The 27,656-nt window shown below is 43.4% G+C and overlaps 1 protein-coding gene across 2 annotated transcripts; it reads right to left on the bottom strand.

Moving 5' to 3' along the window:
* Positions 1–2,076: 2,076 nt before the first annotated feature.
* GPR137B (G protein-coupled receptor 137B) lies at positions 2,077–27,656 on the bottom strand. Of its 2 annotated transcripts, none has more exons than XM_009956867.2 (7): positions 27,235–27,656; positions 18,433–18,482; positions 13,084–13,306; positions 9,120–9,269; positions 6,738–6,866; positions 3,748–3,872; positions 2,077–2,232 (listed from the first exon to the last, which is right to left on the bottom strand). In XM_009956867.2, the coding sequence occupies exons 1-7, from the start codon at positions 27,601–27,603 to the stop codon at positions 2,121–2,123; spliced, it is 1,158 nt and encodes a 385-aa protein (XP_009955169.1). In that variant the 5' UTR covers positions 27,604–27,656; the 3' UTR covers positions 2,077–2,120. The 2 variants fall into 2 exon arrangements, with proteins under 2 accessions (XP_009955169.1, XP_086317104.1); XM_086460978.1 differs by having other exon boundaries at positions 6,738–6,862; positions 9,116–9,269.

Raw genomic sequence — 27,656 nt, forward strand, 5'->3', positions numbered from 1 at the left:
TTTCATTGCATGTATGCGTTTTTAACAAATTATCTTACTAAAAATTTGGTACACATTTTATCCCCGGTTTAGGTGGGTAGGTACCTGATACATGGGTGATGATTATTATAGTGATTTAACTTAAATGTAAGATCTTACCTTTCACACGGTGGTTTAAATCTCCTCTGTTCAAGAGTATTTACTTTGTTACTATGATGGGTTGTAGTCACTTGTAATTCCACTTTTTGCATGCATACTGTGGCATAGGGATTAAGCTTGTTTTAAGCGCAGAATTCTTATAATCAGATTTCTGCTGTGCAGCTATATCTACTGTAAGAAGAAAATGTATTTTCTGCAGACTTTTTTGCACTAGGTCTTCAGGCAGTTTTGTACAAACACAATTGTAGAACTCCAAAGGGTTTAATAAAATTTCCGTTCTTCTCCCAATCCTGTGGCACCTTTTTTAATCTCTGGCTGATAGTTTAATTGGCCGTTTTTCTTTGATGAACACTTGCGAAGAAATGAGGAAACTAATAGAAACTTTGGAGGGTAAACGGTTTCCAGGGTATACTGTGCTTCTGCCAGAGGCAGGGCTCGTGCTTTGATTTTACCACAAAGGCCCCGGAAACCAAAGACCCTGTGGAAAACTTGGCATATGAGTGTGGCACTACTATGCTTTTGGCTTCCAAGCAGACCTGATCAGATCTATTCCCCATATCCCTGTGTATCCTCTGTGAAATGTATACAAGAATTCTCTGCTTGTACTTCCTGAAGTTGAATGAGAGTAAAACACCAAGCCTGTCCCCTGTTTAGGGATGCCGTTGTTCACCTCAAGATGAACTTCTCCTATAAAAGTAAAGATTACTGTAAGAAATGTGTTTCTCTCCTAAGGAAATGTGGACTGAATCACAGTATTTGTTTCTTGCGGGGAAGGAGAAAGAGATGCTGGGGCTGCAGAGTTCTTCACAGTAGAGCATACCAGTCAGTACTGGGCACAACAAAAAGAACTGAAGTAGAGTTAGGGTTCCTGCTCCCCTTGGATTAGTATTCATTATTTTTAGGCTTACTATGTGCAATTGTCACATATTAGGATGGTATTTATCTACCATTTCCACCACAAACCACCAAATTTATCCCTGAACATACAAGCTGAGGCATGGCTTTGCTGACCTTCTGCTAGTTATGCAGAATTTATCCTCTAGGGCCACTTGAGGTTTTTCTGCTTTACGTATTCCTGGCTGTTGTTCTATTCTGAGACTGCCCTTCCTAGGTTTTTAATAAATAAATAAGTAGTGTTACATGCATCCATCTCCCTGGCTAGGTATTGGACTTACTCTTCTATGTAACATACCTAGAACTGATTGACAGAGATGATCACATAACTAATTTTTCAAACTTACACATTTTCAGCCTGTTTTGCAGTTCACAATGCTCCCACCAGCGCAGATGCCTGTGTCTACCATTCTGAGACTGTCCCTATAGCTGCTGAGAAGATAGGAGTTCTCTTACTTTCTTAGAAGAATGCAGTGTGTTTTGAGAATGTAACTAGAGTACAGATGACTTTTAGCTTCCAACCATCTTGCTGCATAGGGTAAGCAGTGGTGATCCAAAGAGTAAATTGTGCTCTCAGATGGTAGCAATAACTTGAAAAGTCTGTATTTAATTGGGTCGATACTTTTCCCTTACAGGCTTTTATGTGCATGTAAGAATTGCTGCTGTCATGCATTTGAACAACCCATTCATGTGTTTACAGTATATTCATCATAATAATGTATTTCTAACCTAATACACAGTGTAAAAATAAAAATACTTAGAAAATAATTATGCCATTTAACTTCATGAAATTTGCTCTTTTAAAATGAGCATAAAATGATTAAATTATACACTCTAACAACTCTATTCAAAGCCAAAAATACCATGGCTTAGAACAAGGTATTAATTAGAACAGTCTTCAAAGTTTAAATCATTAGCTTATACTTCTCCGTGAACTATGAGAAGCTCGTGGCAAAGACAAGTTCTTCATTTATCTGTGCATAAGAACACTTCTAAAGACCAAAAGGTGAAGAAAAAATGCTAAGCTTTGTTTTTCAGAGCATCTGTTTTAATATTGGAATGTCCTAGAATGCTGTCGTTGATTGAAGTTATATAGGGCTTGGCCGGTCTGTGTCCAGTGCTGGATCTTGTTGGAGGGATCCTATGTAAGCCGTGAAGCTGCTGTTCTGATGGCCCCAGTCGTAGTAGTCTGGAGAGAAGCTTAAAAAAAGACAGAAGAATTAGTGACTGGCAGGTTGGTTCTGTAGATACCTGGTTAGTGAATGTGGCCAAAATGCCATGGCAGTAGTTCTCACACTGAAACCCCAACCAGAGGCTCGGGCTGCTGCTTAGTTTTCTGATCTGTCAGTTATTTTGGCCCGAGTGTTCTCAGCTTGTGGTTTCCTAATTCCTCTAGTTCACTGAAGTGAAGGCCCTCCCCTTCCTGCTTTGCTAATCCAGAAGGTGTTTGAAAACCCTGGAGGCGGTGCTGCTGATCCCTGCCAACTCCTGCCACTCAAGGGCCTGTCTGTGACAGACCTAAACCTCCCGTGTCCGAGTACGAGGGAGCGGTACTGGGTTAGCTGCTCTGGCGCGCTGGCTTTTCTCCTAGGAGCAGCATGAGACCACGCACGTGGCTGGTTTGCTTTCCACTGGGAATCGTGCCTGTGTTACCGGCGTGGCTGGTTCCCTCCTGCCTCTGTGGGGAAGGGAGGGTGCCTCCAGCCCCAGGCCACCTCCAGCATCCTCAACGGGTGTAGTTACTATGTGAAAAATGAAGGCGGGGGTAGGAGGATTGATAACTGAATAGCGAGTATCCAACTTTACTGAATCGTGGTTTGGGCTCAGAGGCAGTGGCTACACAGTCTTAGCCCAATGAGTGAACAAGAACTAGCCCAGGGTGTGTTAGCTACAGTTAGCAGGTTACCCTTCATTTCAAGGTGACTGATTACAGTAATCTACTACGAGTGTAGTGGAGGTACAGGAACAGCAAATAAGTAACACACGACTGAGCCTCCTTTCAGGGCAGGAGGGTGTTCTGGCAGCACCTTTCCTTCTCTGAATAGGGTGCTATTGTTCTTGCTGTGAAATGCTCCTTCCTGGATAGGAATCCTTACCTAAAGCCCAGTTACACAGAGAAAACGGGCTTTTTGTGCCAGTTCTGGGCTGTGTGGGATTTCAGCAGTTTTGTGGAGTCGCATAAGCTTTCAGCACGTGGGAAAGCAAATGCCCCCTTTGTTCCAGGTAACCCCCAAGACATTTAGCCAAGTTACAGGGCAACCTAAGTTGAGAGGCTTCTCGCTACCACCGTCGCAAGCTGCTGCCTGTGCTGTCGAGCCTTTCCCTGCCCTCGCCGAAGGCAGGGAGCCAGCTGTGTTTCTAGGTTGCCTTACTCACACACTTAAACTAGTAAATGGCACTTCTTGGGCCACTCTTGGAAGAAACAGAGTGAAACATGCAACCCAAAGATCTGACCTGAGTTTCTCAAAGAGCAGCCTACTGTTACAATTCTTAAATTATGTGACCATTTTCATCCTTGTGTCCTTGTAGACTCTGTGGGCTCTTGGATCCCTACGGTCACTTGGTGCTGCCTTTGCACTTCAGCTTCCCCTCACCCCCTGGAATTTATGCAACAATTGGAGCTAGAAAGTTTACATCAGTCTTCTGTAGCGTGTGAGAGTTCTTCCTCCTCCAGTTTCTGTTATGGGAAGCAAGCGGTTCCCTCTTGTATCTCACCTGCCCTGTGCCCCCTGTGGTGCAATATTCCATGCTAGATCGTCATCACTGTCATATCTTCGAGGGTTGTCAAAGAAATAAGATCTGGGACTGAAGCCATGGCTTGGGACCATTCCTGTGCTGGCCTGAGGGAAGGGAAACCTCAGTCAGTACTTGCAACAGATAGATAAACTGCTTGGTGCCTGACTCCTAAAAGAAGTCACTGCAGACTTACCTCCTGGCTTCCAAAATAAAGTGGGCAATTCTACATTTGCTGTAGACAAGAGAAATCTTTTTGAATTTTCTCTTTTTCTCTACCAGCATAGTGACAGTCTACTGATCTTAATGGCTTTCTTTCTTCCTTCTAGCTAACAGATCTGACCCATTTCTGAAACCACCCTCCAGTATGCATTTAACCTGTCTGCTGCATTCCTGTCCGTCCTGGACACTTGGTGCTTTTAGGCAGCTGGCTTGAAGTGGGCAGTAGGAAGCAGCTGAGGCACTGAAGAATATGAAACACCTAAAGAGGTTTGGTTTTACCTCCTACATTTGTAACCCTCCCTCCCGGTGCGTTACTTCTCTTGCCTCAGGAACTGATCGTGCTGAACCTCGGCACTGCGCTTAATGAAACCACAGCTGAAAAGCCCCTTAAGACCTCTCTGAGCAATTTCAGTATCTACCCTACAGTGCTGTGAGGGTCAAATCCCAAGGAAAGGTCCTTTGATAAGAAAGGGAACGGGGTGTACATGTCACTCCTTCATTTACAAAGCATTTTGCTTTTATTTCCCTATGAATCAAACCAGAAAACATACAAGATTCAAAAGGTCAGTTTGATTCTGGAAACAGTGCAGGGGGACATCTAGGACCTAGCTGAGCCTCTTCCACTGAGCCACTGCTTCCATCCCCAGGGAACAGGGTTCCCTGCACCTGTGGTTAAGCCAGGATGACATCTTCTCCTTGGCCTGAAGCAGGAGAGCAGTTTAATCTCCCCCTATTTTTTAGATGTTAAGTAACTTTGACAAAGATGAACTAAAAATAGGTCCATCTCTGTCGTCTCCCCATTTTCAAAGTTTGTCTGTCTGAAGGTACGGCAAAGTTGCCCTGTGTCAGCACCAAAGCAGACAGACAGCTCGTTCTAGGCTATAATCGTCTGTGGAGTGGGGCTTTACATTTGAAGAGTGCTGAAGGCTGCCTCTACTCAGCCTTTTGTTTCTGTAGCCCTGAATGAAATGGAAACCCAAAGAACAGCTATTTCTTGGGATTGTCCGTGTTAAAAATAAAGAACATTTTTGATTTTTGCTAAATTAGAGTTGTTGTAAAGATTTTTTAACTAAAAGAGGGTTTGTTTTAATTCTAACCCCATGCTTTCTGGCCAAGTATTTTCAACCACTGGCCCACTTGATACTTAACTGCTAGAACAGCCTGCTGAATACCTTAGACTAAAGTCCTGTGGCCCTTGGTCTCCCTCTTGTGGCACACTTGCACTGCAGTTCAGTTTTGCCTTGCTACAGAGTCTCGCCATTTTTTGCTTCTGACGTTGTTTCCAGTTTTCCTCTCACCGTGATACTGTTTAGCATAAATATTTGTTTTGTGTAGAAAAAAATCCATATATGACCTATCCACTATGACAGATAATGTCTACGCTAAAAAAGGCACCCATAAAAGAAGGGTTTATCTATATGTGTCATGTCACTGGTTGGCTCTTCTGAACTGTATCTTTATGAAGCTGGAGATTTAAGGCTTTCTGCAAATCACAGTGCAAAAATATAATGTTATATGCGTTACTGCAGTGCGCTTTGACTTGTGAGAGAATACTGCCTGTTTGACTCCATTTGAGCTCTCGTTTGAGTAGGATTCCAAGTCTTTATGTGATCAGCTTTTTGAAAGGAGAATTTAGACACATCCCTTAAATTCATTCTCTTGTGAATGTCTCCCACACTGTCCAAACTTGACCTCGAGGTCTAGCCTTGCTAAACTCACTTTGAATAAAATGAGATCTCTCTGTGGTCACTTTTTAGAAGAGCAGTACCACTGGACTGTACTTTAAAACATTTATTCTCTTTGCAGTTGTCCTGGCTAACTCCAGCAGGAGTGGGGCTGAGATTTTTTTTGTGAAGGATGCTGGGGTCCATGGGGTTTCTTAGTGTGATGTCAGGTATTGCTTCCTCATTCAGCTTGGCTTTATCATTGTCCCTGAAATCCGCATGTGAGAATAAAACCCATCACCTTCTCTAAAAAGATATTCTATTAATTGCTTCTCTTACTTGTGAATTTACTATTTGCCTCCTTCTTGGGGAATATTAGCTTTGGTTTGATTTTGCCTACAGAAACAGAGACGTTGCCTCAGCAATCCTAGTGCAGGGCTGATATTCCCCATGTGCCTGTCACCCAGCATGCCCTATGCTAACCTGGAGACATTGCCTTCAGCTATACAAAGATGCTTGTCCATCTATTACTTACCTAGATATTAAGGATATTTACAGGGAATTATCCTTACAACTCACACCTTAGCCTCTGCTCCACTGAAATAGCAAGCAAAAATGTCAGCAAGTGCTTGTTATTGGTTTTTGGCATGGACACAATTCAGTGCGTACAGGGCTGAAAGAATTCAATCTATTATTTCATACATGCCGTTGAACAGTTAGCACACAACCGTTTCCACTGCCATGTGATGAAAGACCCCAAGTTTGGATAACAAACTCCTTTTCCACAGACTCCGGTAAAGTACGGTATTACCTCAAAGGGAAGAGGTCCCTAAATTTAAGAGGGTTCCCGATTTTTAAGGTAAAATGCCTGAGAAACTTCTTGTCTTCCTTCTGTGTGAATATGATGAGTTTCTTTCTTGAGGAGTTAGTATAAAGAAGCGAGAAGTTTACATTGCTTTTATTCTGCCATGGACACGTTGAAAAAGAGAAGTTGCAATGTAAAGAAGAAAAAGCTCCTTCAGAAGCTGAGCCCTCCAGACCTGCCTGGACATTGCACTAACAAATACACTAAGAAATTCCACTTACTAGATCTTTTGTAGGGTTTCGGACACGGAAGAAATACACAACCAAGGAAGTAGGCAAAAGCTCCCAGACGAAAAGGATCACTCCGAACACTATGTAACCTGCATCTCCCAGCTGACATTTCAGGTCTGCCTATTGAAAAGTCAGAGAGAAAAGTGTTTAAAAATAAAGATGGCAGCTCATTTAAAGGTGCAGGAGGCAACATGTCTTCTTATGAAGATCTATTTTTAATCATAGAATCATTAAGGTTGGAAAAGACCTCTAAGATCATCAAGTCCAACCATCAACCCAACACCCCCATGCCCACTAAACTATGTCCTGAAATGCCACATCTACCTGTTTTTTGAACACCTCCAGGGATGGTGACTCCACCCCTTCCTAAGTCAGTTAAGTGGCTGAAGTGCTTGACAACAGGGCCAGGAATTCCATTCAGCAAAGCCAGATTATCCTGGCTACCGATTAAAGGCATACTAAAACAATCAATACACTGTCTTGTTGTACACGTCCTCCCTTTCCTTCTACCTTCCCTCCTCCTTCTCTTCCTCCTGCTATCTTTCCTTAAGCAAAATCAGAGTTTAATGCAGGGGTCTTCCCAGCCTAAGAGCCTGGCAAGCAACCATTTGATCCAGGTAGTGAGAAACTAGTTTTCCAGTTCTTTTCCAGCTGGGAATAATATGTAAAGGAACAATCAATGCCCAGGTCTTCAAGTGCATTGCTGGCAATCTGGCTTTTGAAAATTAAGGCTTGGGTCCCTTCAAATTCATGCACTTTATTAGCTTGAATAACCATGCTGTTACCCTAGCATTAGCTTTGAACTTATCCCTAGATTTCCCCTCCACAATTCACCATAGTCGCAGAGGGCAAGTCCTGTCCTTTCATGTGTTTTGTGCAGAAAAGTGTAATGTTTCCGACGGTGACCTGAGGCAATACCACAGTACAAACATTGGGCTCTACTTCTAAAAGTGACTTTTAATGCTGGTACAAACTGAGTACCTGCTCCTTAGCGCCCAGCCCTTTACATATGGCTCAAATCATCTACCCCAAAATCCAGGCAACCCTAATGTCACAAGTCAGATCAGATGTTCAAAAATCAGTAGCAGTGACCTAAGGCCTAAAGCATTCCAATGAGCTCCCTATGAACAACTTCTGCCTCCACAGGAGAAATGGGACCAAATATTCTGGCCATAAAGTTCCATCCCTTGTTACTCCAGACTGTGGGAGTCAGCACAAGAAGTGCCCCCTGCAAGGGGTCAGCAGAAGCAGCAGCAACACTCCAGGCCCCAATAACAAGAGGGAAAATGTTTGATTCAGGAGATGAGTCACAACCTAGTGCCCTTCTGCTTAAACCTGTGTGTTTTAATTACACAGGGTGGCAACACCTAGCTGCACTCCTCCGCACCACAGCAGGGTTGATTAGTGATCCCTCGACAGACCCTACTCAGTAACTAACTCATGATGAGGTGCTCTGGGCAAGCCTACCCTACGTTACCTACTTCTTATTTACAGCTTTGTGTACTGCTCAACGGAATATTGTTAATGGCTCTGGGTTTGCTTGGCCACTCAGACAATACAAGGCCCTTGCGTGGCTGGGAGCACTGCTTTTGCTCTGCAGGTGCTTGCTGAGAGGGTGGGGAGACGTCACATGTCTGGGATCTTGAGGCCAAACAAAACATACTCATGGTCTAGACCCAGGCCTGCCATTTTGCCTAGCCTTCACAGGGCTGGAGAACTACTGGGACCTAACTAGGTGCTTCAAAGCAGAGAAAGGAGCTGGCTGCCCAAATTTCCTAAAATTCAGTGAAGGATCCTCTGCTATTTCCTTTAGTGTTTTTACTGCAGTTAGTTCTCAATCTGAATTGTCACTTGCAATCAAAGGTTGGGCAGAAACTTAGTCTTACCCTCAACCTATGGAAGTTACCACGCTAACGACAGAATTAAGGCAAATGACTTCACAGCGCTGGGTGCCAATGGGAGATTTGATGATAACTTCAGAACTGAGCATTTCAGTGGAATCAAGTAGTTTTTCTGCTTCTCCAAGTACAGTACATTCTTTCTAATGCATAAAACACTTGTGGTTTTTAATAGGAGTCTTCTTTTTTCAAAACAATTAAATCAACGTAAATGTAAGATGGATTTTTTTTTTTTTTTTTAAACTATTTGACTAGTGGTTACTTCCTTCTTATAGCACTGAGGTGGTGTTTCTTCCTCTGTAGGCTAAAATAACTGTAAACTCATATTCCTGGAGCAAAACAATCTTAGTGCATTGAATAAAAGAAAAAAAAAAATAGGATTCTAATATATTAATTCCTCTCGTCAAAGCATTTAGGAAATCGGCCATCACATACAGAATGAGTTTTTCTTGTTAGCAAATATTTTCATACTTGCCTGATCCGATACGTTGTACCAATCGTAATCAAAAGAATTGACTTTCTTGGTTTGGGAAAATGATAAGATGAACAAGTTGTAACAGGCTCGTGAGGTATAAAGTAGTATAACAGTCACTCCTATACTTGTCACCTGACAGACAGATGAGCCCTGGAAGAGATTTAAGCACAGGTTATTATTCATAAGTGAAGTTGAGAAGAACACAGTTTTGCATGGACTTCAAGGGCTGCCCTGCTACTCTGCCTAATGTGGCTGACTTTTTCTCTTTCCTCCTTTGCTCATATATTCTTGTATTGTATCAGTGCAGTGGTTTCCAGGCAATGGTAGCAGCTCCAGTCCTTATCAAGATGGGCTGCGACTAATTCCTACAGCTTACTGTACAAATACTATTTTCAGAGCAATGAAAACATATAAGAACTACACTGGGTATCAGACGGAGCAAGAGAATTCAGCCTTCAGCTGTGCATTAGCATCCTGTAGCAGATGCTGGCTAGCTAGCATGATGCAACCTTGCATCTTTTTATAACTGCTTGCTGTGCACCTATTTCCTAAGTATAGAGCAGATTGCAACGGTCAGCAGTTAAACACAGCGCAGACAGGAACAAAACATCCTGCTTCACCTAATGTCAACACAGAGGAGACAAAGTGGAAGCACAGCCTAGGGGCGGAGGGACCATGGCAGGGCAGTCTGTGGTTGGGAGCTTGGGCACAAGGGGAGGAATGAGACTACAAAGTGCAAAATCACAACAGTTCCCAAGCCCTAGAGAGAGAAATGGACAGAGTAGGAGGAACAGCCTAATCCGGCACGGGGAACAAGTGAGATGCCTGACCACTCTGTCAGGTGGGGAGGGCCACTGTAGGGGGCTGAGGCACCAGCACAGGAGTTGTAGCAGCCAGAAAAGAAGGAATCCAGGAGCCATGGCTACAGGGATCAGTGTGAGTTTGGTCACAGAAGCAGGTAGATGCCCAAAAATGGGACTGGGTTTGGAGGAAGCTCAAAGTAAATTCTGTGCAGCTGGCTCTGGAATAGTCCTTTGCACAGCCAAAGGAGGAAAGATGGGTTTTAAAGGAAAGCTTTTAAAGGAGCAAGATACCTTGTAATCATTTGCTTCACTAGCCCTGCCCTCTTCCTCTTCTGGCAGAGACCCACACCACGAGGACGGGATCCTCTCATCTATGTGTGAGAGAAAGAGGCCAAGAGGGCCTCCCACTTCACAGGACCGTTTATACCAATGCAGGAGACAGGAAGGTCTGCACCCTATACCCTCCACTCACACACTCTGCTTCCAGATTTGCAGCCAAGAAGTAAAGGTCCAAAGCGCTGTGGCAGGTAGAGCACAGACATAACAGAATGGGTAGTGAAGTGCTGGGGAAAGTCGCCAGGAAAGTCACCTAGTCAACATGTCCTGAACCCCTGGCCTTCAGGAGACTACCAGGGACCCTCTGCTGCTCGCCCACACTGGTGGCTATTGTCCCTGCAGCTCTGTCAACCCAGCTCCTCAGTCTGCACTCCCTGAGTGCAGTAAAGAGGAGCTCAGGGAGTAGTCAGAAAAGCTTGCAGAAAGCTAACTTGCAGCAAAATAATATTGATTCAGGGAACAGTCAGGCTCAGGAGTAGTACAACATCCCCAGTACAGTCAGCCTCTCTGACTGAATTCCTGCTTACAACACAGTCAAACTACCACCGTTCACCAAGCCATAACCTGGACCCATGTCAGGAGTGAGCCAAGAGCTTGCTGCTCTATGGGAATTGAAGCCAGGCACATAGGAGGCAGCGGTGAAAGCTGGGGCAAGCAGGAAATGCCACAAAGAGGAAATGTTTGCTAGGCACTTCTCTATTCTCCTTCAGTACTAGCAAGTCAGTGATGCTGCCATGGAAACCGAGGGTGAGAGTGCAGAGAGAAGCTGCTGACTGGCACATACCGTGTCCCAGCTCAGTGACATTTACAGACTGGGGATAGCAGAAGTGAAGACCAGAATGGGGTTGGTGTTTCCCTATATATGTTTCCCTATGTAGCTGTCATTCTTTAATAGTTAACAGTTAAATATGCTAGAGATTTAACAAACTTCGATCCCACCAAATCCAAAAAAGCGGGTAAAAGTATCCTGGTTTTGCTGCCAGTCAAATACACTTAGTGGCTTGGGGAAGGGAGAGCACAGCAGTAAAAGTAAAGCCAGAGGAATTCTTTTTCAGCCACAGACCCCTACAGAAAAGCTGGGGAGCCCCAGAGTCTGTAGCATGTCCCACTACACAATGCTTCTGGCCAGCACAGAACTGGCCCAAGTTGGCACCTAAGGGCAGGGCTGTGCACCTCCTTGATGCTGTCGTAGCCTTGGCGCAGAGAACCAGGCTGGCCCCCCACGCCAGGCCGTGGAGGTGAATGTGTTTTCAGATGTGAGCAGAAGATTTGTGCCAGCAGACGGGAAATGCAAATAAAAGGCTGCCAGTACTGACGCCTACCTACAAGCACTGCAGGGCACACGTTATCTCCAATGCTACTTCTATCACATCACTCTATAAAATGGATTTTTCTTCTTTAGCTAGCTTTTTCGGCACAACAGTAGCAGATTAAACCAGGATGTTTTTTCACTGCCAGCTCCAGCCATCTGTATCCCTATTTGTGGGCAGTTAAATCCTACTGAAAGTCCCCAGAGGAACTTCCATTTCAGGTCAACAGAAAGGAGCAAAGAGCTCTTTAATTCTCATTTCCACATTCAAACTTTCATCAGCTGAGTGTCCTGTCCCTTCCTGTCTGCAATAATGTTAGAGTTTGTTTGGGTTTTGTGAAATAGCTTGAAGTAAAGGAGATCAGGTTTCCTGCAGGAGGAGGAAATGGAACAAAGTAATCTACCAAAGCCTTCCTTAGGTTAACACTGCTTTGTTACAGAGATTTACCCTTCTGTGATTTGTGGCAGTAGAAAAACTTTTCCTACTAGTAAAAATAATCCACTGCCCATGCCCTTTGGTCAGCAAGTGACAGGCTTGAAAGAAACAAAACAAACTAAGCTGTGTTTTTAAATCTTCTATTCGGCCCTGAACTTTCAGTTGTTGTGCAGTATGGCCAGATTTGATTAAACAGGGAAGTAGTCCTTTCATCTGATTAGGTAAATGGAGAGAGGAATTTTATTGTAAGATTTTCTAAATAGCAGCTGAAACTTACAGTTTTGAAAGGTTCGTTGTGGTAAAGGGAATGTGCTATTGGTTAAAGTAATAATATATTTTAAGATTTAACTTTCTACTGCAAAAGCAAGGACCTTTGAAAGCCCTGTTTCACTATTGATAAATACAAAACACCTTCACTGATTTTATAATAAACGGTGTGGGCTTACATGATGCCACCCAGTGCCTTGACCGCTGAATGTGTCCAAAGCTGTAAACCTAACAATATGACTTTAAAGAACATTTTGTAGAGCAAAATGAGAGACTTTTTCCCCCCTTCTTCCCACTTCGCTGAATTTATAATGCACTAAGTCTTTCAAAACACATTCCCATTATCTGTAGGACAGTATGCAAATTTATAAGAGAGATTCATATTCCTCTGTCTGGCTTATCTTCAGCATGCTGCTGCCTTAAACATGTACCTTCATCAGTCAATAATTTGACAAACTGAAGGATCCCAAAGTATAGACCACTTCAGTGTAGCAGTACTGAAATGAAGTGGGTTTCAGACAGGGATCTGGAGAAAGCAGTATCCACTTGAAAAACAGCTGTGAGGAACTCCAGCCAATAAGTTCTGCAAACTCTGCCTCAAAAATACATATTTTGGGGTCACTGGTGCTAGCCAAAAGCACCCTTGCTAGCATTTAGTATTTAATTCATATATTGAGCAGGATGGCCAGCCAAGCGCAAGCTGTAGAGTTTAAGGCCTCCAGCTCTCAGGGGATCTAAAGAACCATGTGGCTTTGCCTCGCACTGCCCTTGTCTCTCAGAAGGTACTTGAAAAGAACTGAAAATGTACCTTACCTTGGACTCCAAGTAAATGTTGGCTAAAGACATCTTGGAAATCTTATACAGGCAGATGGAGAGTGAAACAGCGCACAGCACAAACAATGTGTCATTAATTGCCACTCGGACAGAGACAATGACTTTTCTCTCTGAATTCTGTGTCCTCACCAATACTGCACATGTTAAATTCACCAAGAGGAAGAGGAGACTTATGAAAAGAGAAGCCAGGTAGAGGGGCAACCTGGGAGAGTGAGGAGAAAACAGTTTTAGCAACATTGTTCAGCAAGTGTCAGTCATGAGATGGAAGCTGCACAGCAATGAAAGCTTCATGTGTTGGGCTGCCACAGCTGAAGGTGACCAGCTGCCCGAGCCCAAATCAAAGTGCTCCAGACTTCTGGAGAGATTAACTTAGCTAATTTCAAACCTGTTTTTACAGTTACAAAACAAGCTGTAAGCAAAGAAACTAATGTGATACAGCAAAACATGGAAGACCATTTACAGCAGAAATACAACAGCACAGTTCTTAAAATACACATGTACTTTCTTAGAGTGTGCACTTCATAGACAGCACAAACCCTCTGACTACTTCACTGACAGGAGAAACATCGCAAAAGGTTGAGTTGCCTAGAATGGGCTGGTTTTTGCCTTGGTTTTACTACACCACTGACATGGGAAGTGTCACTGGCTGCTGACGTTTGCCATCAGATTTCATATTAAATTAGGGAAGTGTCTTAACAGTAGGAAAAATCTCTGAGTTACTCGTTCCCCTTTCTCTGTCCCTTTTCCTAAATAACTTGATCATAAGGAGCCTCTTGAAAGAAATATCAAGAAATTTAAATATGTGTATTGATTCTGGGTTGGCATTTTACCATCTATGCCAGGCAAAAGGTTCATTTGCACAACCACAGGAGCAGAGCTGGAACAGAAATGTGACAACAGAAGCCCAGAAGCCGGGCTGGGTTTCTCCATCTGTTTTTTCCACCTACCCAGCACTGACACCTGTGGTATAAGTAGGTGTAATACCTCCGTTGTAGTGCAGGTACCATATTCTTATGGGGTTTGGGCTTACTAGGGAAGGTATGGTCTTACATATTCAAGGAAAGCTACTTCTAATTCCTCTTTACTCCTCCTACTCACAGCTGTGGAGCTTTTCACTTTAAAAAAAAAAAAAAAAAAAAGGCACGTTTCCATTTCAGGTGTTTCCTTACTTCATTGTCATTGCTGACCAAGGCAAATACTGATAAGGTCATAATCTGCAGTTACTGAACAAGAGGGTTTGGCCACAGCTTTTCATGCCTGCCAGGAACTTTGAATTTGGATGACAACAACCATCCAGACTGTCCCTGAGGAATCAAATTCTGATTGTTTTGTTTAAAAATACTTTACCAAATGGTGGTCTTTTTTCTTCCACACATTCATATCATTTTGGGATAGCATCAACCCAGCTACAAATCTGAAGCATAGCTGGCTCTCTTCAGAGGGCAAGAAAGGAAGGGGTATACCTTTGAGACCTTTTAAATATGTAACAGGGAGAACTGAAAGCCTAAAATTCCCTGCTTGTGAATCGATGCCCCTGTTTGCAGCTATATCTGTCAGTGAGTGAGGATGCTGTCTTTTCCTTGTCAGTCACGGAAATTCCCTCTCAGTGGAAAGACTGTGCTCATTCTTAATCTTCCAGGGCAGGGCCTTGTTTTTAGGATAAGCAGCTGGAGGTATTTCTTTTAACCTCACAGTCTAATGCTAGAAACACTGCAGTCCTGAAGCTTCTCTTTTACATAGCTTCCTCTGAAGAAGGCAGTTACCAGTTGTAGTGGCGGTAATTTACAGCTTTTATGAATATCTTAAAAGTCTTTAAATAAAGGTCATGTGTCTTCCTTTCCTTCTCCTCCCAAAGCCTATTTAATAGTTTCATCTCTGCTCCTCCATTGTAGTGCAGGTAAAATATTCTTATGGGGTTTGGGTTTATGAGGAAAGGTATGCTCTTACATGCTGCCTGCTTGTGGGACAGTAAGTACATGCTCTCTTTTTGCTCATCTTACTCAGAGGGACCTTCTGCTTCAGCGCAGCCTGCATGCCCTTGATGCTGGCTTGCAACCAGCAAGGCTTAGAGGCTTCCAGGCCAGGCTCCTCCTTGACAGTTTTGCAAAAAAACCCAACCACTGTCATGCTGTCATGCCTACACACTCCCGTAGGTGCCAGGGTGAGCTGTCATGGCCAGTCAGTTGTGCAGCTCTTCACATAATGATCTTCCATCCCCCTTATTAACATGATGTGGCTGGGGAAACGGCTGCCTGTTTTGACAACAGAAGCATTGTTGCTGAACTTCTGAATAAGCACTGATGGTGATGCAGACTGTATCTCTTAGGGTAGTTTCATGGTCTCTGCAGCTGCAGAAAGCGTTCCTAACTCACATAAAGGCAGAATGTATCCTTACATCTCAACCACAAGGGCACCTACAAGGCGTGAATAAGCATATAGGTTTTTTTCAGAAAATAGAAAAGAGGGGCAGGAGAAGTGCTTCCAGATTGCACCAGTGATTATTCAAAAGCTTATTGTGCCTAATCCCCACTTTGGGGCTAGTCCCTTAAAAGGAGCTGTATGTAATCTGTCTTGGCTAGGGAAGGCACGTGCCAGGGTGTTCCATTCTTTCTGTGTCAGGCTGGATCTGTCCCTAAGTTTTTCTTTGAGCTTAAAATCAAAATTCAGATGAATGCAGTGAGTTTTGCCTTTTTCAACACGAAAATCTGCTTGAATCTACTGCATTTTGTACGTGGTTTCCCCAGAAGCCAAACAGTGTCTGAGGCTTGTGTGTAACAAGGCATGCACACACAGCACAGCAAGCCTCATCCAAACCAAGTGACTGTAAGAGATCCTCGAGCCCGGGGAGACGTACAGAAGGACTGTTTAAATATGAAGTTGGGCTGGCACAGGCTTCATTTGGAGCCCTTTTGCCAGTGACCAACATCATGAAGGCTGTGCTGAGCAAAGTTTGCTTAAGATTCTGGATCTCTGATAGGATTTTATCAATTTTTTCTGTATCTGGTATGATTCTGATTTCTGAGACCTGTGCCAATACACAGACTGCAGTCCTACCTCTTGTTTCCCCTGTTTATGTTGCCATTATCTATTGCAGAAATGACAATACCAGGCAATAAGGTCTGACACTTATTAAAGAAAATGGGTAAAAAATCCAGAAGTGAACATTCAGCAATGAAGAAAAATCAAATTCAGTAAGTGCAGACTGCAGCCCCTCTCTGTAGGCCATCCATCTTTCTACCATCCATCTCTCCATCAGGATTTGAGCAACCTGATCTAATGAAAGATGTTGCTGCCTATGGGACGGGGGTTGGACTAGATGATCTTTAAAGGTCCCTTCTAACCCAAACCATTCTGTGATTCTACAGTCTTTCACTAGCCTGTTACAGTTAAGATTCAGGACCTCAGCTGTGGGTGTGCACATATTACACCACTTTGATTGCCCTGTATAGGAAACAGGGACAGCTTTATTTATATGGCTCTTTTACACAGGTTAACCACATTCATGCTAAGAGATCTAGATTTTAAAACAAAATACTACTGAAGTCTTTTACCAACAGAGCTGAATAAGAGAAAAAAGGCTAGAACAGATCCAAGAGTGATCTGTGTTAGAAATGCAATAGGCAAGAGTCAGGGTGGACATGGAGCTGTTGTGGGAAGGGTGCATGAGTAATTCCAGTCACAATTCATAAGTGCTTAGGAACGGAAGTGCTCCAAGAGCTACACGCAGAGTGCTAATATAGTCACTTCACAGGCATTGACTGAATATCACAAGCTCTCTCTGCTTGAAGAAAGACATTTTCAAGCAGTTTTCAGGAATAAAGCCTTGCCACAAACCTCAGTAACAGATGAGGTTCAAAGATTCTGCCTCCCACCTCTAAAGCCGGGAACATGGTCACAGACCTGCCCTATGCCATCCTGACCTGCAGCCCAGACTTTGTGCAAAGCCATCCTCTCTGTTCCTCTTGCCTGTGTGTACCATCAGGGGCAGGCACGCTTGCATTAGGGGCTGGCCGGGGACCTGGCTGGTGTGTGCTGTGCTTGTCTATCAGCCCATACTCCTGGATTTCCTTCCCACAGAAACAAGAGCACAAAGGGAGGTGAATGTATTTTTATGGCGCGGTGTTTACCAGGGAGCATCCAGCTCTTGCCCCTTGTGGTTTGGGATGTGGCCAAGGTATGCACACAGACCCACTAACTTGAAAGCATTCCTGAGGCCACCAAAACAGATGCAGCCTCTCTGTTCCCATCCTGATAATTTCTGCATCAGCTGCGATTCAGCCTGGAGTCCACATCCCTCATGAGGCCGGCCACCACACCCTGCATGTCCCATACCCTCACCAGCCCACCCCAAGCCTCCTTTCGTTGTACTGCCATTCTACCAAACATGGTTTCTGAAGCAATTGCTCCAGATGATTACCCCTCCAGCTGTATCAAACCCCAATTGGATAACAAACTTTCCAGGGCAAGGACGATGTTAATATCTGACCTGTTGATACAGTACTATGTTCTCCTAACAGTCAGCAAGTAACAGGTCGGATTTCAGTTTCAATTTACTCTCTTTTCCTATCCTGAATTCAGATTGTAAAGTCTTTCTTTAGAATGGATACAACCTCTTTCTCTCTTCTCCTGCCTAAACAATATTGCCCAACTGAGGCTTTTAGTCATTGCCACAATAAACATTAATTTATTGAGCTCTTCCTCAGCTTTCTGGACATTACTGCCCTTTGGAGAGCTTTCAAGTAGCTCCTGAAAATCCCTCTGCTCAAGAAGACCCCAAACAAATCTCTCTGCCTACACGCAAAGCTACCATAACCTCAACTCCATGGAGTCACAGGAGGTTATCCATGAGTTCCCAAGAACATCTTCAAAGTCGAAACCGTTCTCTCTAGGTCTTTCCCTTCACAACACTTCTCTCATCTTCCCAAAACTGTTGGGACTTTTATTACCACTGACCTCATGGATTAATACACATACCCAGTCCCACTCATTCTTGTCAAAATAAATACATCACTCCGCTACCTTTACCAAAGCACTGAATCTGAATTCACCTAGCAATACAAATATTAACAACCTGTAAACAAATTACGAGGGTGAGTGTCTTCTGCTTGCATTTGAAATATGTGAATGTCTAAAAATGGTGCCTGTGTTGGGAAATAACAGAGATTTCTAAATGTCATAGGAAGAAGCTGGCCTCAGAACCATCATAAAACATTGGTGTATAAATAAGAATAGCTGACATATGAACGCCACAAATTATCAAAGACGTAGTGTTTCTCAAAGAGCATGGCTACTCTTATGTACCACATTAAAGGCTTGAATAGTTCTTACCTGTATTTCAGTAGCTCTGGGGAATATTTTGACTTTGCTTTGAAAATCACCTGCAAAACAGAAAAATATTGCATCAAACACAAGATACATGTAAGTAAAGAAAGATGCTGATCTACAGGACTTCTGTCTCACAGGTCACAAGAAATGTAATGATAGGTTTCATTACACAACAGATTTGCATTTAGTGCTTATCCTTGGCAGGCAAGCTCTAAGCAAATATTAAAACCACTCAGCAAGCGATCACGATGTACTTGTCTACAAATTATCTGCACTATTATTTTCACTTACTCTGGCTTGGGAATAAGGTTCTTTATACACCAGAATTCACAAAAGGACTAATGCCAGTATAATCGTAAAGGCAAGTAATTAGCAGGCTCTTACATGACCTGACAGTGCATGTCTCTCACATAGACCAGCTCATACTGGCATATTGGGTCAGATGCTCTATTCACATGAAGAGCCTGTCATAGTACCCTGGCCTGAATATATCCATTTGTATCCACATTACTTGCCCAAAGGATGCCATTGAGAACCAAACTCACTATTTTACTCTGAGGTATATTTGGCTTCTGCTGACTGTCTGTTGGCTATACAACAGTATGTATTTTTACAGAGAGATAGCTCAGGGCCAGTAGTTGCCTTGCTGTAACAGAAAAAACAAAATACTGACATGTTTTCTGCAATGTAGCCAGGTAATATCAGTCACAACTGTTTAACCACCATCAGAAATTATACAAAGATATATATTAGCATGTTTTGTATGTAATTTATTCAAAAAAAATTACAGGGAAGCTTCACTGCTTTTTCATAAGCTGACATGGTTTCCAAACATGGTTTACAAGTGTTCATTTAAACCAACACTGAAGCACACTGATCACTAGTATTACCAAAAAAACCACCAACATGCTGTATGACTTATTCTCATTTTTTTCCTAATTGTTTTCTCCTCAAGTTATCCTGCCTTATCCATTTCACTTGGTTTTGCATGCCCTTTATTATAGCTTGCATAATATTTGCTATGATTATCATGCTTTCCCAAGGAAACAGGATTTACATGATCACTATGTATGTGTAGGCTTGTATCTGCCTGTCAAGCTGTTTATCTGTCCCCCCACTAACCTTAAAAATCTCTGGTCAAAGAACCAATGGAAAAATACTTGAAGCATCACAGACATGATTCTTTATCATCCTTCTAAAAATTAGTGACCCAAAAGAAGTAAGGAACCCTATAAATGCATCTGATATATGACCTCTGTGAGGAGAACCCTGCATAATGATCCTACGCAACACCCAATCTGAGACAGTCTGCATAGCAAAGTATCACAAGAAACGCCCCAGTTATGGAAACAGCTCAGAGACAAGCATGAGACAGATCTGGAGAAAATCAGGCTTCACTTGTTCCAGTGCTCCTGGAACAACTTGTCATTTAACTCCTATTCACCATAAACAGATGCCTTGACATGGAAATTTTTTTTGTGGCGTAACAGCCCACTTAGCTCTAGCTGAACCAGCAGAGAACACTGAGCTTTTCAGAAGGCCTTAGAAGAGTAATAGCTGAGAATAAAATGGAAAAGCTGAGGAAAAAATATCTAAAAATATCTAAAAACATTCTGCAACCATTGCTACTGTTTTCAAACAGTTAACATCTCTGGCAGTATCCCTTACAAAAGATTTTTGTGATTAATTCTCCAAATTCCTGGATCATGAATTCTCACAGGAGTTCAGGATGAAGTTTTGCATCATTTTACTTCTTGCTACTGAAAGGAGAGGTACAGGGGGCTTGTGAAGATTCTGTGTTTCCATTGTGCAAAGAGAGAGGGCCTGTTGTTTTTTAGAGAAGAGATGAGGCTCAAAATACTTCCTTTAGGCTCTTTGTGCTAACTTGTTGCCTCCTCTGCTTATTCTGGAAGACACTGTAGGCAAGTGGAAAGAAGAGATTCCCAACCTCAATGAAACTAAACAAGTAAAACTTGTCTCTATGGCCATTCCACAATCCTCACCTTTTCAGAGCAGCACTTACTCACACATATTGTACCGTTAATTTTGACAGCTTTCAGGAGTGGCACTGAATAGAAGTGTTCAGAGCCTGTGCAAAGAGCTGCAGAAGACAAGCAATTTGCAGTGGGCAATGAGTTGTGCTGGGTCCACAAAACCTAGAAAATTCACAGGTTCCTGAATACCATCTCACGTGGTTCCCCAAAAAGGATACACTCACCCCTATAATGTCACAGAGCAATCCTGTCACATAAACCAGTCTGAGGCTGCCCTACCTAGGAAGAGCTCCATGGATAACTTAGCTGAAACCAAACATGACATTCCTGCTGCAGATCCAGCAGAATCTCCAGATGTGAGATCGCCAAAACAGCTGTTATTGTGATTCCACATTTGGTGGGCCTCTCCCAGCTGATAAATGCTTCTGAATTTTATCAGAGCAAAATGACCACCGAGAAAGAAAATGAACACTGCATAAAAACTAGATGCTGCATAGAATGAAAGCTACACTATGAGGCATGGACACTCTTACCAGTTCACTGCTAGACAGAAATGCAGGCAGCCAAATTCTGCCACCTTTGCTTAAACCTTGCTTAAACACTGATGGGGCCTTAGTTCGTGAGTAGCCTTGCTGGAAGCAGTGTGATTGTCACAGAATAAAGGGCTGTTCAGGGGGAGTAAGGATGTCAGAAGCTGATCTCCATATACCTTCCATGCGTGGGTGCAGCATCTTGCTTTTAACAGTCATTTAGCTCAAGAGACTGATTGCTCAATGGCCCCTCCCTGCAACAGTGTTGAGAAAGCTTCCAGTCAATATCTGAGTCATCTAAGCAAGTCTTCCAGCAAACCAGAGCAAACCAGGCTATTCTAAGAATAGACTAAACAGCAAGCAGAAGGGAGACCTTTTAAAAAAGACCTTTCAGAGAGCCCCATGATGAACAGCAACACAGAAAACTCAGTGAATTTCCTTGCTAATTTTCTAATGTCTAAAGGGTTACCTTTTTTTCTTTCCCCTTTTGCTTGTTTTTTAAAGGAGAAATATCCTGTCTTGACTCTCTGTTTATGCCAAAGGACTGGAAACTTCAAATGAGATTCTCACACACTCCCTCCTTCACTCCCCTGAGGTATCTGTCTGGCATATAAAACTGCAGCAGTACAAAACGACTCCAAAAAGCCCTTCATACAGCCAGGGAAAATTCCTGTTGCAAGAACTGATGTAAACAGCTAACCTTAAACAATTTACCAGGTCACAGCAAAGGAGCAATGCAGATGGCATGAGAGACAACAGCAGCTCAGCTTCAGAAAGCTCTGCAGAGCTGCTGGGCAGCAGAGAAGGCAGACTGGGCCAGACTGCTGTAGCTTAAGGGGGTTCCAGCTACAGATACGAAAGTTAAATCAGGAGCCGCTCTGGCCCTATAAGTATCAGTGAAACAGGTGTCAAAGCCAAGTCACATGTTCCCCGAGCAAAAGAAAAAGAAAATCTCACTGGAGCAACTTTCAGTCCATGCCGTGATTTAGCTGAACTGACGTGACTGCTGGCACAAACCTCCAGTGTACCTCTAGTGCCAGCTGATCAATGCACTTTTCCAGGAGCCACAGCCCAGCTTACCAAAAAAGCCTCAGGTATGTGTTAAGTGCTTGCATATGTCTCAAGCTGGCCCTCTGTACAGGAATGAAGTTCAGCTTTATTTGCCAGTTCTCATTTCAAAATCTCTATAAGGAGCGGAGCGTGTACTTTTCCTTCCCAGTTCTTATCACCACAGCCCCTCTCTTCCTCTGTCACACTCTATGCATACTCCTTTTTGCACCACGAAAATATGCCACAGTCTCATGCAGGCCCGGAGTCCTGCACCAGCAGCACCTATACTTTTCCTCTGCTGTATCTTTCAGTCCCAAGCCCACCTTCCTCTTTCACCCTTTCTCCCACATTCATTCTTTTATTTGGATCAGATTCCCCAAAATATGCAAGTTTTCCCTCTACTCCTCTCTAAACTCTACATGGTTTTAAGGCTACAGATTGGGCAACATGACTCACTACCATACTCAGCCTTGTGTAAATTGGCAAAATTAGCCCTGAAAGGACAGGGACTATTGTGGGGCTGGCAGCCACAGTAAACTTGCATGTGTAGCTTTCCTATCAAATTATTTTCTAAGTCAAATGACCTCATTCTTTATGTCAGATGCTGACAGCCAGCCAGTCTGCAGTTGCAATTTGTCTCCTATAGATCCAATACTGAGGGCAATGTTTTACAGCAAACATATTTGCTGATGCTTTACCATCTGTAGTTAGACTCCTGTGTAGTCCTATATACATCTAAAGCATGCTTTAAATTAATAATAAGCTTTATAGTATATAGAGCATTCATTTCTACTACAAAATAAGTATTTCTCCTAAATAAAAAACCCTCTTTGTTCTCTCACTGGTGGTATTATTCCCGGTAACTCGAGGATGAGAAGTTCTCTTAACTTTCCTCCCAGAGCTAACATGCAGCCCAGTTCCACTGAGGTACACAAAACCTCTCCAAAAGCCTTATGTTGGTTTTACCCCACCCTGCCAGGCACTTCCAGCATGGCCAGCTCCTCTCTAAACTGTGCTACTCTGTACAAGTTCTTTTCATTTGAAAGTCCCTGATTTTATCAGCCCTGCCTGGGAGGCAGGGTAAGCTTCTCAATGTGGATGCCAGAGAAGAGGGAAGGTGGTTAGGGAGAAGGAAGGAGAGCTAAATCTGCCTACCAGCCCTTCTCCACCCATACAGCCGCACAGTTCTTTAGCTCAGCACCACGTTCCCTAGGTCCTGGAGAAGTTCCCAACCTGATGATTAAACCCACAGCCCACTAAATCGTTTGCTGTGCTTGGCCACAGGGGAGGCCTGGGATTTCCAGCATCCCCTACGGCTCACGGTCTTTGGCCCTGACCTTGTTTTTGAGTCTGCAATCCTCCATCCTAGCCTCCCTCCTGCTTCATTTGTATCTGGTTCCCCAGGGACATGTAAATTCTGAGCAAACAGGACAAAGTGAAGCAAGCCCTTCTCTGCCCACTCCTCACACACACCAAAAAAGGAAACCTCTTATTTTATTTTCCAGAGCCTCTTTACAGTTTTGCCCACAGCACTGACTGTAAAGCCCAAGGACTCATCTCGCTCTCCCCTTGTCAGGGGCAGGGAAGTTTTGGCTAGGCAGGGCATAAATAAAAGAGTGCCCAAGTCCTGGGATCCTCACTGTCTGGAGTCACTTAAAGTGGAAAATACGTTATTTGCTGATTTGCATTCTTTGCTTTATCAAGCAGCAAAATAAACCCGTGGGAGCTGCAGGTGTAAGGTAATCATAACTATGGGCTTTTTGGCCTCTGTAGGTGGAAATGCACACTTTATGTCCCTATCTGATGGATGAGCACCAGGGAGCTGCTCTGGCTTGGTACAATGCAGGTATTTGCTGGTGTTGTGCTATTGCTCTACTAAAGTGCCACAGATCTCATCTTCCTTGAGATTTATTTTAATGATTTCAAAGTAGTCAGAGGCTTATCCTGAGAGGGTAGGTCACACTACTTTTCTTTTTTAGAATACAGACACAGGATTAATAAATTCTAATAAATTTATCACTCTCCTCAGAAGTCACACTTATTTTCTCCAGTATGGGATTTCTGAGAGGAGCTCATATTATATAAGCCTTGTCTGCAGCACTCTTTCTATTCTGCCTTAAGTAAGGCATCAAGACCATAGCAAAGGACCCTGATCTTGGCTCTTAATCCAAAGATCCCTTGTTCTGAGTCAAAATTATTTTGATTGTAACTTCTCTTTCATCCACAGGTCCCCTGCTTTGGCAGCCTGACCCAACACATTACAGATCTTTCTGCTGTATCTGCTGATGATGCTCAAGCCTGGGAACAACCCCTGCTGTGCTGACATCATCATGGTTTATTTGTCTTGCTACACATAAAATACATTGAAATTTGTGTCCCCATTGCTTTGGGATACCTATTAAAAAATGAATAGTTGTGGCTAACTTTCTGTCAAGTTCAAAGGTGCTCATTATTCTGAAAAATGCCCTCCAGCACTTGCCAAATGAGGGGTTTTTTGTTTGGCCAGGAGGACTAGTAATAATTTGGAATCACTTTTTCTTCTCACATCTGTGTCTAAAAGTTTCCCTAGCAGTGCTGCATTTAAAAATGGTGGGTGCTGTACACCAGATAATAATAAACACCCTCAAATTCCAGAGACCCATAAGGTCTCTTCCAGTCCTCTGTCCCTATACTATACATAGATGACTTCTTTCCCTCTAGCTAAGCACCAGTCAAATAGCATGTTTTTCATGCAGCAAGACACAGCTGCAGACCCTTCTTGCCTGCCTTCTAGAGAAAAAAGGATAAAAGTTGTTTCTGAACAGGTCTGTGAAGCTATAAGCCATTACTGAAAACAAAATTCTCTCTCCCCACCCCTTTCACACTAGTTCTTGCTTGCCTACTGCGGAAAGCTAGATGCACATTAAATACTCAGTCTCAAGAAGATGCTGAATTTCAAGCCAAACCACCTTTTAATGGTTAGAAGTAAAAAATTAATAACAGTGAATTAAAAATATGTGCACTTATTCTGTGTCTTACATTATATTCATGCAATGGCTGTGCTTGCATTTCTTAAGGCTTTGTTTTGGCTGGGGAGATATTTGAGCTGAGATTTCACTGGGAGCAACCAGTTCTAAAGCAAACAACAGTACTAATAATATGCCTGTCTACAATGGCCCACAATATTCAAAGATTATAATGCGCATCACGAACTCTGAAAGTCCCTTGCAAATACCGTTTCAAAAGCCTCCCAACAGCTCTTCAAGACAGGTAACTATTACACTCTTTTACAGAGGGGCTCAGAGGAATACCGTGAGGACTCACGATGACAAAGCAGAAATTGTCTCAAAGGCAGAACCAGTAGCCTTAGCATTTTTTCTGTTTCCAACCACTGACTTGTACTTCCTGAATGATATCAGACAGCAATGCCAAAAATAAGTTAAAAGGACATATGTGTGCATTCTGTATGCTCTCTTTTTAGCTCTTCCTTAGATGAATCAGTTACCCGCAACACCCCGAGTGCTGGCACTCCCATGCACCGAGTGCAGACTGCCGTGCCCCCTCTGTGCTCACATCAGCCTCGGCTTCTCTTGGCAAAGAGCCAGGATGCTGCATGCTGCCTCCAGACTTCCCTGCGTGTGTGTCTCTGAGGGAAGAATCTGACCCAGGGCTATGACTGAGTCCCAGCCTCTGTGATGGGGATGGACCGTGCAAGGATGGATGTTTGCCCCTGGGAAACCATGCCATTGTCAAATGACTCACAATAGCTATGGGATAAAGCATAAGTCACCACATGCCTGAGCTGGATTTGAGTAGCGTGTAGATGACAAGTTCCTGTAATCCCTTAATATATCTCAAGTCCCAGGGAGTGGAGCGGGCTGAGTTAGCAGGTGTTTCAGACACTGAATCCAGGAAAGTAAACCTAAGCACAAAACTGTGTATGTGGTTCTAAGTATTTAATACCCTCTACAACTCAAGTGATCCTCTTACAGCTGTCATGCTTACCATTGCTGCTTTTTCAGCTCTGGGATGGCAGCTCTCACAAGCAGCCTGATGTTTCCAGCCAGGGTGTTCATAACTGACAGGCCTGTAATCACTACAGAGCACTGTTAAGCACCGTAGGCGTTACAGAAGCACCCAAACCCAGGCACTGAGCTGGTTTCAAGTGGGGCACACGGCAACACCTCAAGCATCCTGAGCACTGCTGGGGGTGCTCCAGGGCTGGCTAGTGCTCTCCTGGACAACTACTTCTGCACTGGGAAAGTGGAATTTGAGAAGGGTCACCTGGGTGCAGGCTTGGCTTCCCACTTCAGGCACCATAGTGGGATTGAGGAGACAGAGAATCCAGTCTCTGCCCTCCCGCAGGCTTCCTGTAAGATCTTTGGCAAGCCCGGCAGCCTTTCTTTGCCTCAACATGCCAATATCCCGTCCTGCATCCCACTGCCAGGATACCCAAGCTCACCATAAATACTTCCAAGCAAGTCTAACTGCAGCAACCTGGAGCTCTGTGCAGCCTAACTCATCTGTCTTCTTAGCTGTCTGTAGCACAGATACACTCTCAAGAGATCTTTCTGAAATGGAGATACTATTTCTTTCACCCCACTATACAGCTAATTGACCTTTACATCACAGCGCCCTTGAAACAGAGGGTGTATCTCTGTACAGCACTTAGCACTCCATAGCACACAGCACTGGGATCCGGAGTCACGGCTATTTGTAATACAGATCATTACAGGAACGTGGGTCTGCAGCAGGACTCGATCAACAGTTTTGATTGTGATACACAGAGGAGAAATCTCACTCAGAAACAAGTTAGCCAACTTACGGGGGGGTTATCAGCAAAATTAGAAATTACAATTCAGACTGTACAGAGATCAGGTCTGCTAAGCCAGGAGGTTTATGAAGTCTAAGAACAACAACAATAATAAAGAATAATAATAGAACGGCATTTTGGGTGTCCAGCTTTCAAGCTCTCCTACACATTTTTCCCCAACGTTTAAATTAAATGACAGCCATTTAATAGACAGTAGATATACTGTTTGCCATTGCTGAAACGATCACTTCAGGATCCAGTTTCATTGTAACACTGATCACTTGCATATAGATCAAAAGTTAAAATTCCCAACTAAATAACTGGATTTTGCTTTTCGCATTGCCAAGGTATATTAGGAAATTACATTTTTCTCATGATTCTTACAAAATAATGCTTTACCATTCTGTCAGATTTAATTAACCAAATATCTGTTGCTTACCTGTGTGAAGTAAAGATTCATCAGGGTCAGGGTGAAAAACTGGAGGCAGACTGGGAAGCAATAGAGAAGCCAGAAGATGAAGGGGCTGAGAGAATTTGCTGTGACAAAGTCTTTGAAGTAAAATGAGAAGAGCACAGTCCTGAGAGAGGCCCAAAACAAGCACAGAAACAGAAAGACAGTTTGGTAACTGAACCTCTTGTGCCTGTAGTGAAGGACCAGCCAGAGCTGGACGTAGATGAACACAAAAAGCAGTGAATAAAAAACAGTATATACAATGGTCAGGCCCAACTTCACATACGGAGGGACAGCTGGCGTCAGGGTCGGCGGAAGGGTGTCATTTTTCAGTGGGTCCCACTCAGGGGCCTCCATTTGATATCAGGAATCGTCAGAATTATTTATTAAGTTTGGCTGCCGCTGTTGCC

This window comes from Leptosomus discolor, chromosome 2 (genome assembly GCF_034619465.1).
Source record: "Leptosomus discolor isolate bLepDis1 chromosome 2, bLepDis1.hap2, whole genome shotgun sequence".
Taxonomy (NCBI): domain Eukaryota; kingdom Metazoa; phylum Chordata; class Aves; order Leptosomiformes; family Leptosomidae; genus Leptosomus; species Leptosomus discolor.

Bases quoted from the DNA above. Each gene is read 5' to 3' on its own strand.
- GPR137B (XM_009956867.2), bottom strand. From the start codon at position 27,603: ATGGAGGCCCCTGAGTGGGACCCACTGAAAAATGACACCCTTCCGCCG. The intron at 18,483-27,234 runs GTAAGCAACAGA...TCTGTTTTGCAG, and splicing joins TGAATCTTTACTTCACACAG to GTGATTTTCAAAGCAAAGTC. The intron at 3,873-6,737 runs GTAAGTGGAATT...CCCTTCCCTCAG, and splicing joins GAAACCCTACAAAAGATCTA to GCCAGCACAGGAATGGTCCC.